This window comes from Esox lucius, chromosome 24 (genome assembly GCF_011004845.1).
Source record: "Esox lucius isolate fEsoLuc1 chromosome 24, fEsoLuc1.pri, whole genome shotgun sequence".
Taxonomy (NCBI): Eukaryota; Metazoa; Chordata; class Actinopteri; order Esociformes; family Esocidae; genus Esox; species Esox lucius.
Window position 1 is genome coordinate 29,203,530 of NC_047592.1, and position 14,078 is coordinate 29,217,607.

General features: G+C 47.0%; 1 protein-coding gene across 11 annotated transcripts in view; it reads left to right on the forward strand.

Annotated features, from left to right (window-relative positions):
* Nucleotides 1-14,078, forward strand: part of LOC105008546 (collagen alpha-1(XXV) chain) — a 388,822-nt gene that overhangs the window by 115,649 nt on the left and 259,095 nt on the right. For all 11 annotated transcript variants that reach the window (XM_020044365.2, XM_020044363.2, XM_020044369.2 and 8 more), the window contains one exon: nt 4,609-4,616. In XM_020044365.2, coding sequence (XP_019899924.1) covers nt 4,609-4,616 — 8 coding nt within the window. The remainder of the gene's footprint in view (nt 1-4,608; nt 4,617-14,078) is intronic.

A 14,078-nucleotide genomic window follows, 5' to 3' on the forward strand; every position in this document is an offset into this window, starting at 1 on the left:
AGTAAAGGCATGGAACTATCATGGAATACCATTGAGACAAAACTTCATAATGCTTTCAATCCAATTTTATCATGCTGAATGGCAGAAATATTTTCTGAAAAAATATTTTGCAACAGGTTCCTCACCAAGGACACAATTGCATTGGTCCCCTCAGACAACTACAATCGTTGTCAGAAGACATTCTCAAACAGCTCAATCCAATGGCTTGAATATCTTGCCTCTGATGAGAATATATCAAAACAGCATGCCCTGAACGGGGGTTAAATGAAAATCGGGGCATACTATGTTGATGGATATGCTGAATGTCAGAATTCTAAACTGACGAACAGAAAACTATTTAGAGACTCTTTACCTGTTTTCCGACTTAATCTGCCAATAGCACACGCCACTTAGTGTTGGTACCCAAATGGTACCCAGGCGCTAATCACCCCTCACTGAATGCATGACATCAGTGAATGAATACGTGATACTCCCAAATTAATTCAAACTTAATTAGGCTATTATTGAAACATAATACAAATATAAAGATATAGTCTACTTATCACATGGAATACTGTTTTTCAATAGGATATTCAGCTTATTGTGTAGGCTAATTCATCAAATGTAAATCGAAAATGTCAATATTTTAAATCACACACATCCTATCATCTCTCTTTGAATTTTCTCTGCTTATTTTACTGAAGATTAATATTCTACAAATGTATTAGGCTAAAAAATTATTCAAAAAACTAAATTCCAATGATATCTCTACTTTTTCTATTCATTTTCTCTGTAATTTATTTGTGTCACCTATAGAAAGTTCTTATATGCCAATAATATAGGAGACTAGAGCTATGCACTGGCGTTGAAATCAACTCCATAGCCCCACTACAACCTGCGGAATACAACCCTACTATATGCCTTGCTGCATTTTTCCAATCTGGTTTTGTGATTGAGAAACCACGCTTCAAGAAAGGTATAGCCATCTGGAAAAGCCTGTGGAGAAGGCCACCTAGACCCGCCCCGTACACTGCTGCGCTACCATTATAATCCTTTAAACCATTTACGGCCTGCGCTGTATAGTATTCAATATACCTTTGAGGATCATCGTAGAGTTTCTGAGGCTGCATCTTATAGTCGAAAAGATTGTTTGACTGGTCTGAAGTGTAATTTTGCAATCACTTTCCCCACTACAAATGAAACCAACTGATTCTGTTCAGATTTTACTTGAATACAGATCTCATCAAACTGACTCTTGCTAAGAGGTTTTTTCCCCCTATAATATGTGCATTTCTCAACAGCAAGACATGACTGTCCCCAACTCTTTGATAATCAATTATATCTGTGTAGATGTATAGGGTGTTAAACCCTGCCAGAATATCTGCAGGAAATGTGTTGTACCATAGGGCGTACCATCATTCGCCTGGCTTTAAGCCTAATTTCTGTTCCAACTTTGCACTAAATTGTAAACTAAATAGAGTCTCGCTTTTTAGAAAAAAATTTTAATTCCTCATACCCCACTCATACACAATATGTAAAAAAATATATCTCTGCCACTAGTTTTCCTATGCCAGTGTAATAACCGGTGGGAAATTAATATTTCAAAGTTTTGTCATGTTTCGGGTCATGTAGTTCAAATGCGTTCTTCAAAAAGTATTCCACTTATGCGGGTATTGGAATTCTATCAAAGACACTTCCCAATCATCTTTCAAATCTATACCTTTGGTACATTTTGTGATATAGCTCGAACTCTAATTGTTTGGATAGCCTCGATGAGTTACTAGGCAGTGTATGTAATAACCGCCGTCACCCATGCTGATCACAGTCGCTGTAAATGACATGGTTTTATCCTGTCTGTAGGTCAAGGACTTGTCCCGATGCTATCCACTTATTAAAAATTTCAGGCCAACCAAGCCGTTTCACAAGACTCATTTTCTTACCTTTCTGTACTTTCTCATACAGAATTGCTCCCACTTTAAACATTTTATTCTTAGACACCTTTACTTTCAGTAATTCCTGTTCATAAAAGGTCCCAGCGATCACATCCCCGTCGTAATCTTTTATTCTATATACATGCGGCACCCTAGGAACACATTCCATTATTGTAGAATATCCTTTTTCCTAAGTAAATCCACCTGGATTCGTGTGCTGAGAAATAAAAGGGCTATCAAGGTAAAGGGGGAATTTGAAAACACATTAAAAGAAGGAAGAACCCCCAAAAAAGTCCAGATGGACAAGGGGAAGAAGTTTTTTAATTCACATTTTAAATTGTTGATGAAGAACAACATAAAACATTTAGCTACAGGAAATGATGTAAAAGTGAGCATCTTTGAGAGATTTAATAAAACAATTAAATCACGAATGTGGCAATATCTCACAGCTGCCCACACACATCGTTATGTTGATGTGATTCAAGATTTGGTTCATGGTTACAATCATAGCTACCATCAGTCTATTAAGATGAAGCCTGCTGACGTTTGTGAAGAAAATGTTTGACTAGTTCTCAAGAACATGTATGGTACAATTACTAAAAATCAAAGGTAATCAAAATTACAAGTTCCGAGAGAAATCCAAGATTATAATGAGGGAATCAAAGTTACGAATTCCGAGGTGGAGATACTGTGAGATTCGTTTTCCACATTATAAGCACTCATGTCAACCAAATCCAATAGAAATATTGAATTTATATCATGAGCAATAACTCAATTTCTTTGAAAATTAATAGGTACAGGCCTGTGTAGCGTGTATGTGTCCTGGGCCAATAGCCAGTCATTTGCCACACCATTTTTGAGGATCTCCCCGGTTTTCTCCAAGTGAGCTCTTTTTAAACCCTCTCTACCCACGTAAAAGTGAGTTGTCAGAGTCCGGGACAGCATAGCCGGATTCAGCATTGTCATTCAAGGCGTCACCCGACCAGTCCTTAGCCTTGGGTTCTTCAAACTCCGGTTGGTTGTATTCTTGAGACATGTTTCGTAATGTCTGCTGGCTGCTTGAAAATCACATGCAGACTGTCTGTTTTTATGCTGTGTTGAGGATTGTGTTAGCTTAAGGCGGGACTTCAGGGTTATATGTCAGTCGAATAGTGCGCAGTCCCAATCACATACCAACCTGCCGACATTTTCCAGATATAGCTCCAATCTAACAGAGTCATACTGCTTCAGTCCTTCAATTACTTTAAGCAACACATCTACTGTATTGTGTGCCCTGTTTTGGCCCCAAATAAAACACTTTTTGAAAGGTGCTCCATAAACTAGCACTAAAGGTCATTTGATCACTTAAACCCTGTTTAAACACCATGCCTTTGGACAATTCATAAAATGCGACTTCTGGTATCTCGGGGTTGAAAATGTATCCACCAGTTCTCCCATCTTCCAACTTCCACTCCTGTGCCAACATATCTAGTAGTTGATAAATCTGTAGTTGATAAATCCGAGCTAAACACTGCATCGGTTTCTTCGGGGTTGGCATCTCCATCGTGTCATTGCCACCCAATAGTATTCTCTTGCTGACTTGCTGTGCAGATGTTAACCTTCCCCATTGTTTCAAACCCAATGTTGATTGCTGTAGAATCCGCCATGTTTTGTAATGTACACATAGGTTTACTCAGGCTTGTCTGAATGACCAACACCTGGGTCTGTGTGGGTTAAATACACCAACCACGCCAGCCACATCGGTCTTATCGTAACACTGAATGTCTGGTGACACCCCCAGAACCCTGGAACTCTATTGTTAAACATCAACGCCACCATAAATTACATACCACACACCCCCATACCATATTTCATATTTCGGACATGCATACGTCATACAGGAAGTTAAAACCCCTGACATACGTCACACAGGAAGTGCCACCCCGGAACATACGTCACACCGGAAGTACCTCACCGGGGCATACGTCACATCGGAAGTCCCACCCCTCGGACATACGTCACACTGAAAGTCCCACCCCCTGCATACGTCACACAGGAAGTCCCACCTACCTAACCGGAAGTCCCATCCCCAAACCGGAAGTCCAACCTTCCTGTCAATCAATCATCCAAAGTGACAGAATATGTCCTATATTAACTACTTTGTGTTATTTACTAGACCTTTCATGTTGCAGATTAACAAATATATCAGTTGTTCTTGCAAGGTTTGGGATGTGACCTGATGTGGCCCAGGTTGTACATTTTCATGCAACTATATACATTTAATTTGGGTATACTTTGTTGCTCATTACATTTGCCCATACCTGGAGCATTCTGTAATTTTCAGTATTGTCAGTTAAATTAAAGTCCCAAATGAGCTGTATGATTTTCTTAAACAACAAAAAAAAAAGTTTGACTATGTTATAATTTTGATTGCCTTCGACTCCATAATGGGAATGCATAGGTATGTGTCTTTTAACCCACTATATGCTTTGTGTAATGTAAGTGTAATGTAAAGTAATTGTAAAGTAATCAGATTGTTGCCATGTTTTTGTCATCCCTAAATTACATTACTGATTCCATTTTCAGAGAGTTTACTAGTAAATCTAATTGATTACATTTATAATGTAACCTACCCAACCCTGCATGTAAGCGTACTGTTGATGTCAGACCTCTAAAAAGTTGCACTAAAGTTTGCTCTTTTGTGTTTCTTTTTTTTCAGGACCTCCTGTAAGTATACCTACATTTACAGCCTCTCTGACCGCGGTATGTATGAGTCAAAAATACACAACTTCTCGATATATCCAAAATAGTGGATTTAAGGAAGCATACACCCACTGTCTGTACAGTGGTGCCTAATGAAAAATATCCTTCCGTTATTGTTGATATAGTGTGTGCTAGTGGCAAGTAGTGGAATAAGGGAACTGATTCTCAAATATTCAAATAACTAATCTGGAAAATATATTTTTACATTTGTGAATAAAAAATGCTAGAATAAACTTATATATATATATATATATATATTATAACATTTTACTATAACTTTTTTATTTAGATTTTATGCAGCGTTCCTAAACAATTCACAATATTTCATGCCTTTTGACCATGCCACTTAATTTGTAATGAAAATAATACCATAATGCAAAGTGCATTCACTTGTTATATTATCTTCATGTGTAAAATTTAAACGTCATCCAGCAGTACCACCTGTCAGGCCTTCAATCTACATCACTGTTGTATTAACCACCGGTCTGCAATGATGCAGACTGCAAATACACCCTTTATGCTCACACCGGACTCCACTCATCTCATCAATGGCACACCTGCCTCCCCTGGACTCTATATGTATATCACTGCTTGTGGATTGCTTGTCTTGTCTTGCTCTTTGTGGATTATTGTCCTTGTATGTCTTTCACCTATCATTGTTATACATTATCAAGATAATCTATATATCGTTTCAAGTCTGTTGGCTTGTTGTTTTGTCTGCATTTGGTTCAGTTTTAGTGTAACATTGCAGAATTATCCACCTGATCATGAACCCAGCAGACAACCTAGGAGGTGCCACTTCTGACAGGTCACAGGAGGGTTGCCTTTTGGAGCTAGAGGGCCGATTCCGGTTCATGGAGTGACAGGGGACGGAGCTCTGCGCCGCAATCAGAGTTCTTGTCCCGCCTAACAACAGGCTCAGATGGGGAAAATCCAGTGCCTGCCGACCGGAGCTTTGAAGAATTCCCCACCTGAGGGACTGGAACCATGCCGTGGTCCAGGGGGAGAGATCCTGAGTGCCCTGAGTGCAACCCAAATTATACACGGACAACCCAAATTATACACGGAAAGCTTCACGAAAGTGGCTACAAATAATATACCATTGGAATCGGACGATTATGGCGATTCTATTTTTATAAATATTTATGCAAATGAGCACTGTCCGTGGATCTGCGGATGTCGACTATGTAAGGTTAAACATTTCTACCAATGTGAAGGAAACAATCTCGCGTTGATCCCCGTTGTACAATTTCATAAGATGCGTTTACAAAAGGAACGCTTCATGAAAGTTGCTACAAATAATATACCATTGAAATCGGACGATTATGGCGATTCAATTTTTATAAATATTTATGCAAATGAGCACTGTCTGCGGATCCGCGGATGTTGACTATGTAAGGTTAAGCTTTATCCAGAATTGTAATCATTGTAGCCGGTATATTTCTAACGTGTAACCAATGACAAATTTAAGAGGCGTGACCTGCTGGAGGTGCCCTGGCTGCGATGTAAAGACAATATTAATTCTGCTGCTTCTACAAAAGTTTTGTTTACCTGAAATAACATATCTTGACCAGTCAACGATTCACCGTTGTTCATGCACATTTATACGCTACATTCCGGGAAACTTTGTAATGTTTTGCCATGCATTGCTGAACACTATCGCCCCATTTGTTAAACAGCAAACATCTTGCCGCTGACATAACACTTATTTATTGACTGGGAATTTAACATACCGGAAGACCCATTTGTAAAACATCAAACATAACCCACCTGTTATAACACTCGTTCAGGGTGCTCATCAGTCGTTGTAAAACATCAAACATGGACACATCAATGGAATCATAAATTACAAAGTCACCGGACATGCATACGTCATTCCAGAAGTCCAGCCCTTAAAACACGTCATAAATCACCAAAGACAAAATATACCCTACATTTACTATTCAGGCTCAACAAGCTTCGCACTGGAATGGCATTTATTGTTGTGTTTGTCTCAATTTGTTTGTTGATAATAAAATAATGTAGGCAGTAGGTTCACAGCACACTCTCATGAGTGGTGTGGTGGAAATGTTCTTATTCCATAGTACAATCAAATCATATTGCTTATTCTAAGTATAAGCCAGTAATTTAGTAAGGCCATTGTGTTTCAGCTCTGCTCTGCTGTGCCTACAACAGATAACTATAGTATTGGCTGAACTTCTCAAGGGCTGTAAACATCTTGGGCCCTATTCTAACGATCTGAAACGCAAGTGTCAAGCGCAAAGCGCAAGTGACTTTGTGGGTGGAGCTTGGGCGCTGTTGCTATTTTCCCGGCGGGATAAATTACTCTTGCACCCGGCGCAAATCTAAAAGGGGTTAGTCTGAAGTAGCTTCATTATTCATAGGTGTGGTTTGCGCGTAACGTGAAATAAATCAAATCAGAGCGACATCCAACATTCCCTTTAAAAGCATGTGCGCAAGTTCCATGGCGGATTGCTATTATAATGGCAGATTTACCAGGTGCACGCCAGGAGCGGTTCACAGCCGAGGAGACCGACGTTCTTGTAAGAGCAGTGAAAGACAGAGAAGTTATTTTGTATGGGGATGGGAGAAACCCACCCAAATCAGCGTCTGTGAAACAGGCGTGGGAGGAAATTGCCACAATTATTTCATCAGCTGGCATCCACAGGACGTCGCACAAGTGTCGCAAGTGCTACAATGACATCAGAAGACGGGGGAAGTCCAAGCTTGCCAGCATTAATCGGGTGTGAATTAAGTTATGTGTAAATGCCCGTCTTGACCAGGTGGTGATGTTGCTGCGGCCTCTCGGGCAAATCTCCTCATACATGGAGAAGATTGCTGCAGCCATGGAGCGTGGCCCTTCAAGCGCACCACCACCTCCTGTTGTGCCTCCTCCTCCTGTTGTGCCTCTTCCTCCTTCCCCCACTCCATCTCCGTCCACCCGTTCCACCAGGCGCACATCGCGCAATGCCATTCCCGGACCCTCAGGTGTCCAATCCCACCGTAGCGCACGTTGCAAAACTACCAGAGGAGGGAAAAATAAGTAATGTTTTTCTGTTTAAATACTGTCGAGGCGGCAATCACGAACCCGGTGGTGGACACCGGAAGTAAGGGATGCCGTCAAGCTGAAGAAGGAGTCCTATCAGGCCTGGTTGGCTTGTGGGACTCCTGAGGCAGCTGACGGGTACCGGCAGGCCAAGCGGACTGCAGCCCGGGTGGTTGTGGAGGCAAAAACTCTGGCCTGGGAGGAGTTTGGTGAGGCCATGGAGAAGGACTATCGGCTGGCCTCGAAGAGATTCTGGCAAACCGTCCGGCGCCTCAGGAGAGGGAAACAGTGCCCTACCAACGCTGTTTACAGTAGAGGTGGGCAGCTGTTGACCTCAACTGGGGATGTCGTCGGACAGTGGAAGGAGTACTTTAAGGATCTCCTCAATCCCGCCGTCACATCTTCCATTGAGGAAGCAGAGGATGAGGGCTCAGAGGTGGACTCGTCCATCACCCAGGCTGAAGTCACAGAGGTGGTCAAGAAACTCCTCGGTGGCAAGGCACCGGGGTTTGATGAGATCCGCCCAGAGTACCTCAAGTCTCTGGATGTTGTGGGGCTGTCTTGGTTGACACGCCTGTGCAACATCGCATGGCGGTCGGGGACAGTGCCTCTGGGATGGCAGACCGGGGTGGTGGTCCTTCTTTTTAAAAAGGGGGACCAGAGGGTGTGTTCCAACTATTGGGGGATCACACTTCTCAGCCTCCCCGGGAAAGTCTATGCCAGGGTGCTGGATAGTAGAACCTCGGATTCAGGAGGAACAGTGTGGTTTTCGTCCGGGCCGTGGAACACTGGACCAGCTCTATACCCTCTAAGGGGTGTTGGAGGGTTCATGGGAGTTTGCCCAACCAATCCACATGTTTTGTGGATTTGGAGAAGGCATTCGACTGTGTCCCTCGCGGCATCCTGTGGAGAGTGCTTCGGGAATATGGGGTCCTGGGTCCTTTGCTAAGGGCTGTCAGGTCTCTGTATGACCGAAGCAGGAGCTTGGTCCGCATTGCCGGCAGTAAGTCAGACTTGTTCCCAGTGCATGTTGGACTCCGGAAGGGCTGCCCTTTGTCGCCGGTTCTGTTCGTAATTTTTATGGACATAATTTCTAGGCGCAGCCAGGGGCTGGAGGGTGTCAGGTTTGGGGACCACACGATTTCGTCTCTGCTCTTTGCGGATGATGTTGTTGTGTTGGCCCCTTCAAACCAGGACCTTCAGCATGCACTGGGATGGTTTGCAGCCGAGTGTGAAGCAGTGGGGATGAGAATCAGTATCTCCAAATCCGAGGCCATGGTCCTCAATCGGAAAAGGGTGGCTTGCCCACTTCAGGTTGGTGGAGAGTGCCTGCCTCAAGCGGAGGAGTTTAAGTATCTAGGGGTCTTGTTCACGAGTGAGGGAAGGATGGAACGGGAGATTGACAGATGGATCGGTGCAGCTTCTGCAGTAATGCGGTCGATGTATCGGTCTGTCGTGGTGAAGAAAGAGCTGAGCCGCAAGGCGAAGCTCTCGATTTATCGGTCAATCTACGTTCCTACTCTCACCTATGGTCATGAGCTTTGGGTCATGACCGAAAGGACAAGATCCCGGATACAGGCGGCCGAAATGAGCTTTCTCCGCAGGGTGGCTGGGCGATCCCTTAGAGATAGGGTGAGAAGCTCGGTCACCCGGGAGGAGCTCAGAGTAGAGCCGCTGCTCCTCCACATCGAGAGGGGTCAGCTGAGGTGGCTTGGGCATCTGTTTCGGATGCCTCCGGAACGCCTTCCTGGGAAGGTGTTCCGGTCCTGTCCCACCGGGAGAAGACCCCGGGGAAGACCTAGGACACGCTGGAGGGACTATGTCTCCCGGCTGGCCTGGGAACACCTCGGTGTCCCCCCGGATGAGCTGGAGGAAGTGTCTAGGGAGAGGCATGTCTGCTTAGACTGCTGGCCCCGCGACCCGGCCCCGGATAAGCGGAAGATAATGATGATGATGATGTTTAAATATTTTCAACCTCTCTTTTTCGTTTGTATTTTTTATTTTTTATTTCTGTTTGCTCTTGATTATTCTTTTTGACAAAATGTAAAGAAATGTCACAAATAAATACTTTTGAATGTTTTGGACTTGTTCTCTCTGAATCACGACACGACTATGGTTATTTTTTGCAATGTAGTATAACATTAGACCGAGATAACTTTGCTTACCTCACTATAGACGATGCAGCAGCTCTTCTTCCAAATAAGCTCTCCTCTCCCGTGCTGCTGCTGGGGCATTTGGGTTAAGTGGCATCGGCAAATGCAGTTCACCATCACGTCTCTTTAAGTCCTCTAATATTTCCTCATCTATGTCAACAACACAACCTTGATTTATGGAAATGTTGTGTCAATCACAACACCCCACAAAGAATGCTTTGACTTTTTGAGGACTATACTGTAAAGTGCCTCCTGATCCATCCTAACACCTGAAGCGCATTTTCAGTATGCCGAACGTTCGTTCAATTACACAGCGTGTTTGTGTGTGTTTTCAATTAAAATGCATTTCACTCATTGTCGCTGGCATCAAAAATGGTGTCATTAGCCATGTCTTTAACGGATACCCGTTGTCCCCTAACAGCCACCCATCCAACGGGGGATTCCCCTCAAAGATGGCAGGAATGGCAGAGTTTGCCAGTATGAATGAGTCGTGGCTCGAGCCAGGATAATTCGCAAAGTCATGGGTGATTTTACTATAAACCTCGAAAATGACTTGTATGTTGATTGAATAAGTTCCCTTGCGGTTGATGTTTACAAGCTTGTTTTCTGATGGGGCACGTAGCTGCACATGGGTGCAGACACCAAGGATGTTTTATGGAACTGCAAAATAGCATCAGGGGAGGCGGAGCCGCAGGGACAGGCCGGGGAAGCAGAGGGCCAGTAGACGGGAGAGCCGGCGGAGGGACAGGAGCCGGCGGGAGAGCCGGCGGCGGGTCAATAGCCGGCGGAGGAGCAGGTGCCGGGGTAGCCGGCGGAGGGCCGACAACCGGCGGAGGAGCAGGAGCCGGAGGAGCCAGCGGCGGGTCGGAAGCCGGCGGAGGAGCAGGAGCCGGCGGAGGAGCAGGAGCCGGCGGAGGAGCAGGAGACGGGGAAACCGGCGGAGGGTCAGGAGCCGGCGGAGCAATAGGAGCCGGTGGAGGGACAGGGCGAGCCGGCGGAGGGTCAGGGAGAGCCGGCGGAGGGTCAGGGAGAGCCGGCGGAGGGCCAGGGAGAGCCGGCAGAGAGGCCGGGACCGGCGAGGGCGCCGCTGAGGTCGGTACCGGCGAGGGCGCCGCTGAGGCCGGGACAGGCGAGGGCGCCGCTGAGGCCGGGACCGGCGAGGGCGCCGCTGAGGCCGGGACCGGCGAGGGCGCCGCTGAGGCCGGGACAGGCGGCAGCCAGTCATCCGCGGGCTCGGGCGGCGGCGGCCAGTCATCCGCGGGCTCGGGCGGCGGCGGCCAGTCATCCGCGGGCTCGGGCGGCGGCGGCCAGTCATCCGCGGGCTCGGGCGGCGGCGGCCAGTCATCCGCGGGCTCGGGCGGCGGCGGCCAGTCATCCGCGGGCTCGGGCGGCGGCGGCCAGTCATCCGCGGGCTCGGGCGGCGGCGGCCAGTCCACGGCGGGCCCGGGTGGCGGCCAGTCCACGGCGGGTCCTGGCGGCGGTGAAAACCGGGCAGCGGGAGGAGCTGGCGGCTGAGGCCACTGGGCAGCGGGAGGAGCTGGCGGCTGAGGCCACTGGGCAGCGGGAGGAGCTGGCGGCTGCGGCCACTGGGCAGCGGGAGGAGCTGGCGGCTGCGGCCACTGGGCAGCGGGAGGAGCTGGCGGCTGGCTGCGGCTCCCGGGCTGCGCGGGGCGCTGGCTGCGGCTCCCGGGCTGCGCGGGGCGCTGGCTGCGGCTCCCGGGCTGCGCGGGGCGCTGGCTGCGGCTCCCGGGCTGCGCGGGGCGCTGGCTGCGGCTCCCGGGCTGCGCGGGGCGCTGGCTGCGGCTCCCGGGCTGCGCGGGGCGCTGGCTGCGGCTCCCGGGCTGCGCGGGGCGCTGGCTGCGGCTCCCGGGCTGCGCGGGGCGCTGGCTGCGGCTCCCGGGCTGCGCGGGGCGCTGGCTGCGGCTCCCGGGCTGCGCGGGGCGCTGGTGGCGCTGGCTGCGGCTCCCGGGCTGCGCGGGGCGCTGGTGGCGCTGGCTGCGGCTCCCGGGCTGCGCGGGGCGCTGGTGGCGCTGGCTGCGGCTCCCGGGCAGCGGGGGGCGCTGGCTGCGAGAACCGGTACGGCGGGTCCCGAAAGCCCCACCAGTCCTCACTTCGCCCTACATCTGGGAAAGCCCTCATAGGCCCCACCGGCGTTTTTGCCCGACACCTAGGAGCTGGCACCAGGCAGGGCTGGGGCACCTGGACCACCCCACATGTGAGCATGGGTGGCACGGCCGCGTCCTTCCACTCTGCTTGCCCCCACAGCACCCCACCAAGAAATTCTTGGGGCGGACACACGGAGGTTTGCTTCCGTTGCCTCTGTCGACGTCTCCTCAGTGTCGCTGTCAGGCCAACCGAGGAGTTCCCCTACCGTCCATTTCTGCTGTGTCTCTTTGTGGTGGTTCATTCTGTCACGGTCGTGGGATGAGAAGGACACAGGCGCAGAGTATAGGTAGTGAAGGTAATCCATGTTTAATGAAAATAAAAGTAAGACTCCAACAAAACGAAAGGCAGCAACCAGTGACGTGGGTACTCCTTACACAGGATAAACAAAACCAAAATGAACCACACCTCTGGGCCTACAAACTGAACTTAAATAGGGTCCCCAATTGGAGGCAATAACTAACACCTGCCTCCAATTGGGGAAACCAAAAAAAAGGATTAGAGGTGGCTAAAGGCCACCTCCTGTCCTGTCCTGGCTATGCCCCGAGCCCAGCGCAGAGATGGCTAGGGGCACAGCCAGGACGTGACATATAGATTATCTTGATAATGCATAACAATGATAGGCGAAAGACATACATGGACAATAATCCACAAAGAGCAAGACAAACACAGTGATAAACATATAGAGTCCGGGGGAGGCAGGTGTGCCGTTGATGAGATGAGTGGAGTCCGGTTGGAGCATAAGGGGTGTGTTTGCAGGCTGCATCTCTGCCGACTGGTGGTTAATACAACAGTGATGCAGATTGCAGGAGAGAGTGCCTGACAGGTGTTACAGCTGGATGACGTTTCAATTTTACACATGAGGATAATATAACAAGTGAATGCACTTTGCATTATTATATTATTTTAATTACAAATTAAGTGGCATGGTCAAAAGGCATGAAATATTGTGAATTGTTTAGGAACGCTGCATAAAATCTAAATAAAAAAGTTATAGTAAAATGTCATAATATACAGTATATATAATAATTATTCAATAGTTTATTCTGGAAATTTAAAATATATATTTTCCAGATTAGTTACTTGAATTTTGAGAATCAGTTCCCTTATTTTAGTACTTGCCACTCTATGTACACATGGGCATGGCTTTTGCGTAAATGTACAAACATGCTCAAACAAATTCATAAATCCCATACTTTGCGTAGAAATTGTAACACACGGTTATTACACAGATTTGTTCACAAACGTGCTTGATAAAGGAGGACCTTTGGAGAGATACGTACATGTTCCTGGGAGTTTGATCGATGAACACTGCATTTACCTCCGCAGTTGGATAGAACTGGCTTGATTCCAAAAGTTTATGATTAGTATGGCTATTCTCTGCTCCAATGTCCCTATGATTTTTTGTATTATTAAAATTGATCATGATAATGTATTACATTATTTATTAAACTACTTTATAAAAATAATCCACATCCATCTGAATATTGACAACAATAACACAACTTGACATATAATTCATTATATACTACTGTAAGCATAAATACACAAAAAACACATCTGTTTTTATTTATTTGGCTGAGCGAGTCAGAAAATGCCGGGGAGGTTATAGCATTGCTGAACCCTGGTGCCCCATTTGTTAAAAACCAAACATCTTGCCACTGATATGACACTCATTGCCTGGGAATTTAACATTCCGGAACCCTAAGGCCCATTTGTTAAACATTAAACATAACCCACCTGTTATAACACTCGTTCAGGGTGCTCATCAGTTGTTGTAAAACATCAAACATGGACACATCAATGCAATCATGAATGACAAAGTCACTGGACATGCATACGTCATTCTAGAAGTCCAGCCCTAGCACATGTCATAAAGGAAGTCCCACCCTTCAAACCGGATGTCCCGCCTACCTGTCAAGGTTGTGCCAACAGTTGTTGCCTTCTCACCAAGCTGCTTGCCTACTGTCCTGTAGCCCATCCCAGCCTTGTGCAGGTCTACAATTTTATCCCTGATGTCCTTACACAGCACTCTGGTCTTGGCCATTGTGGAGTGGTTGGAGT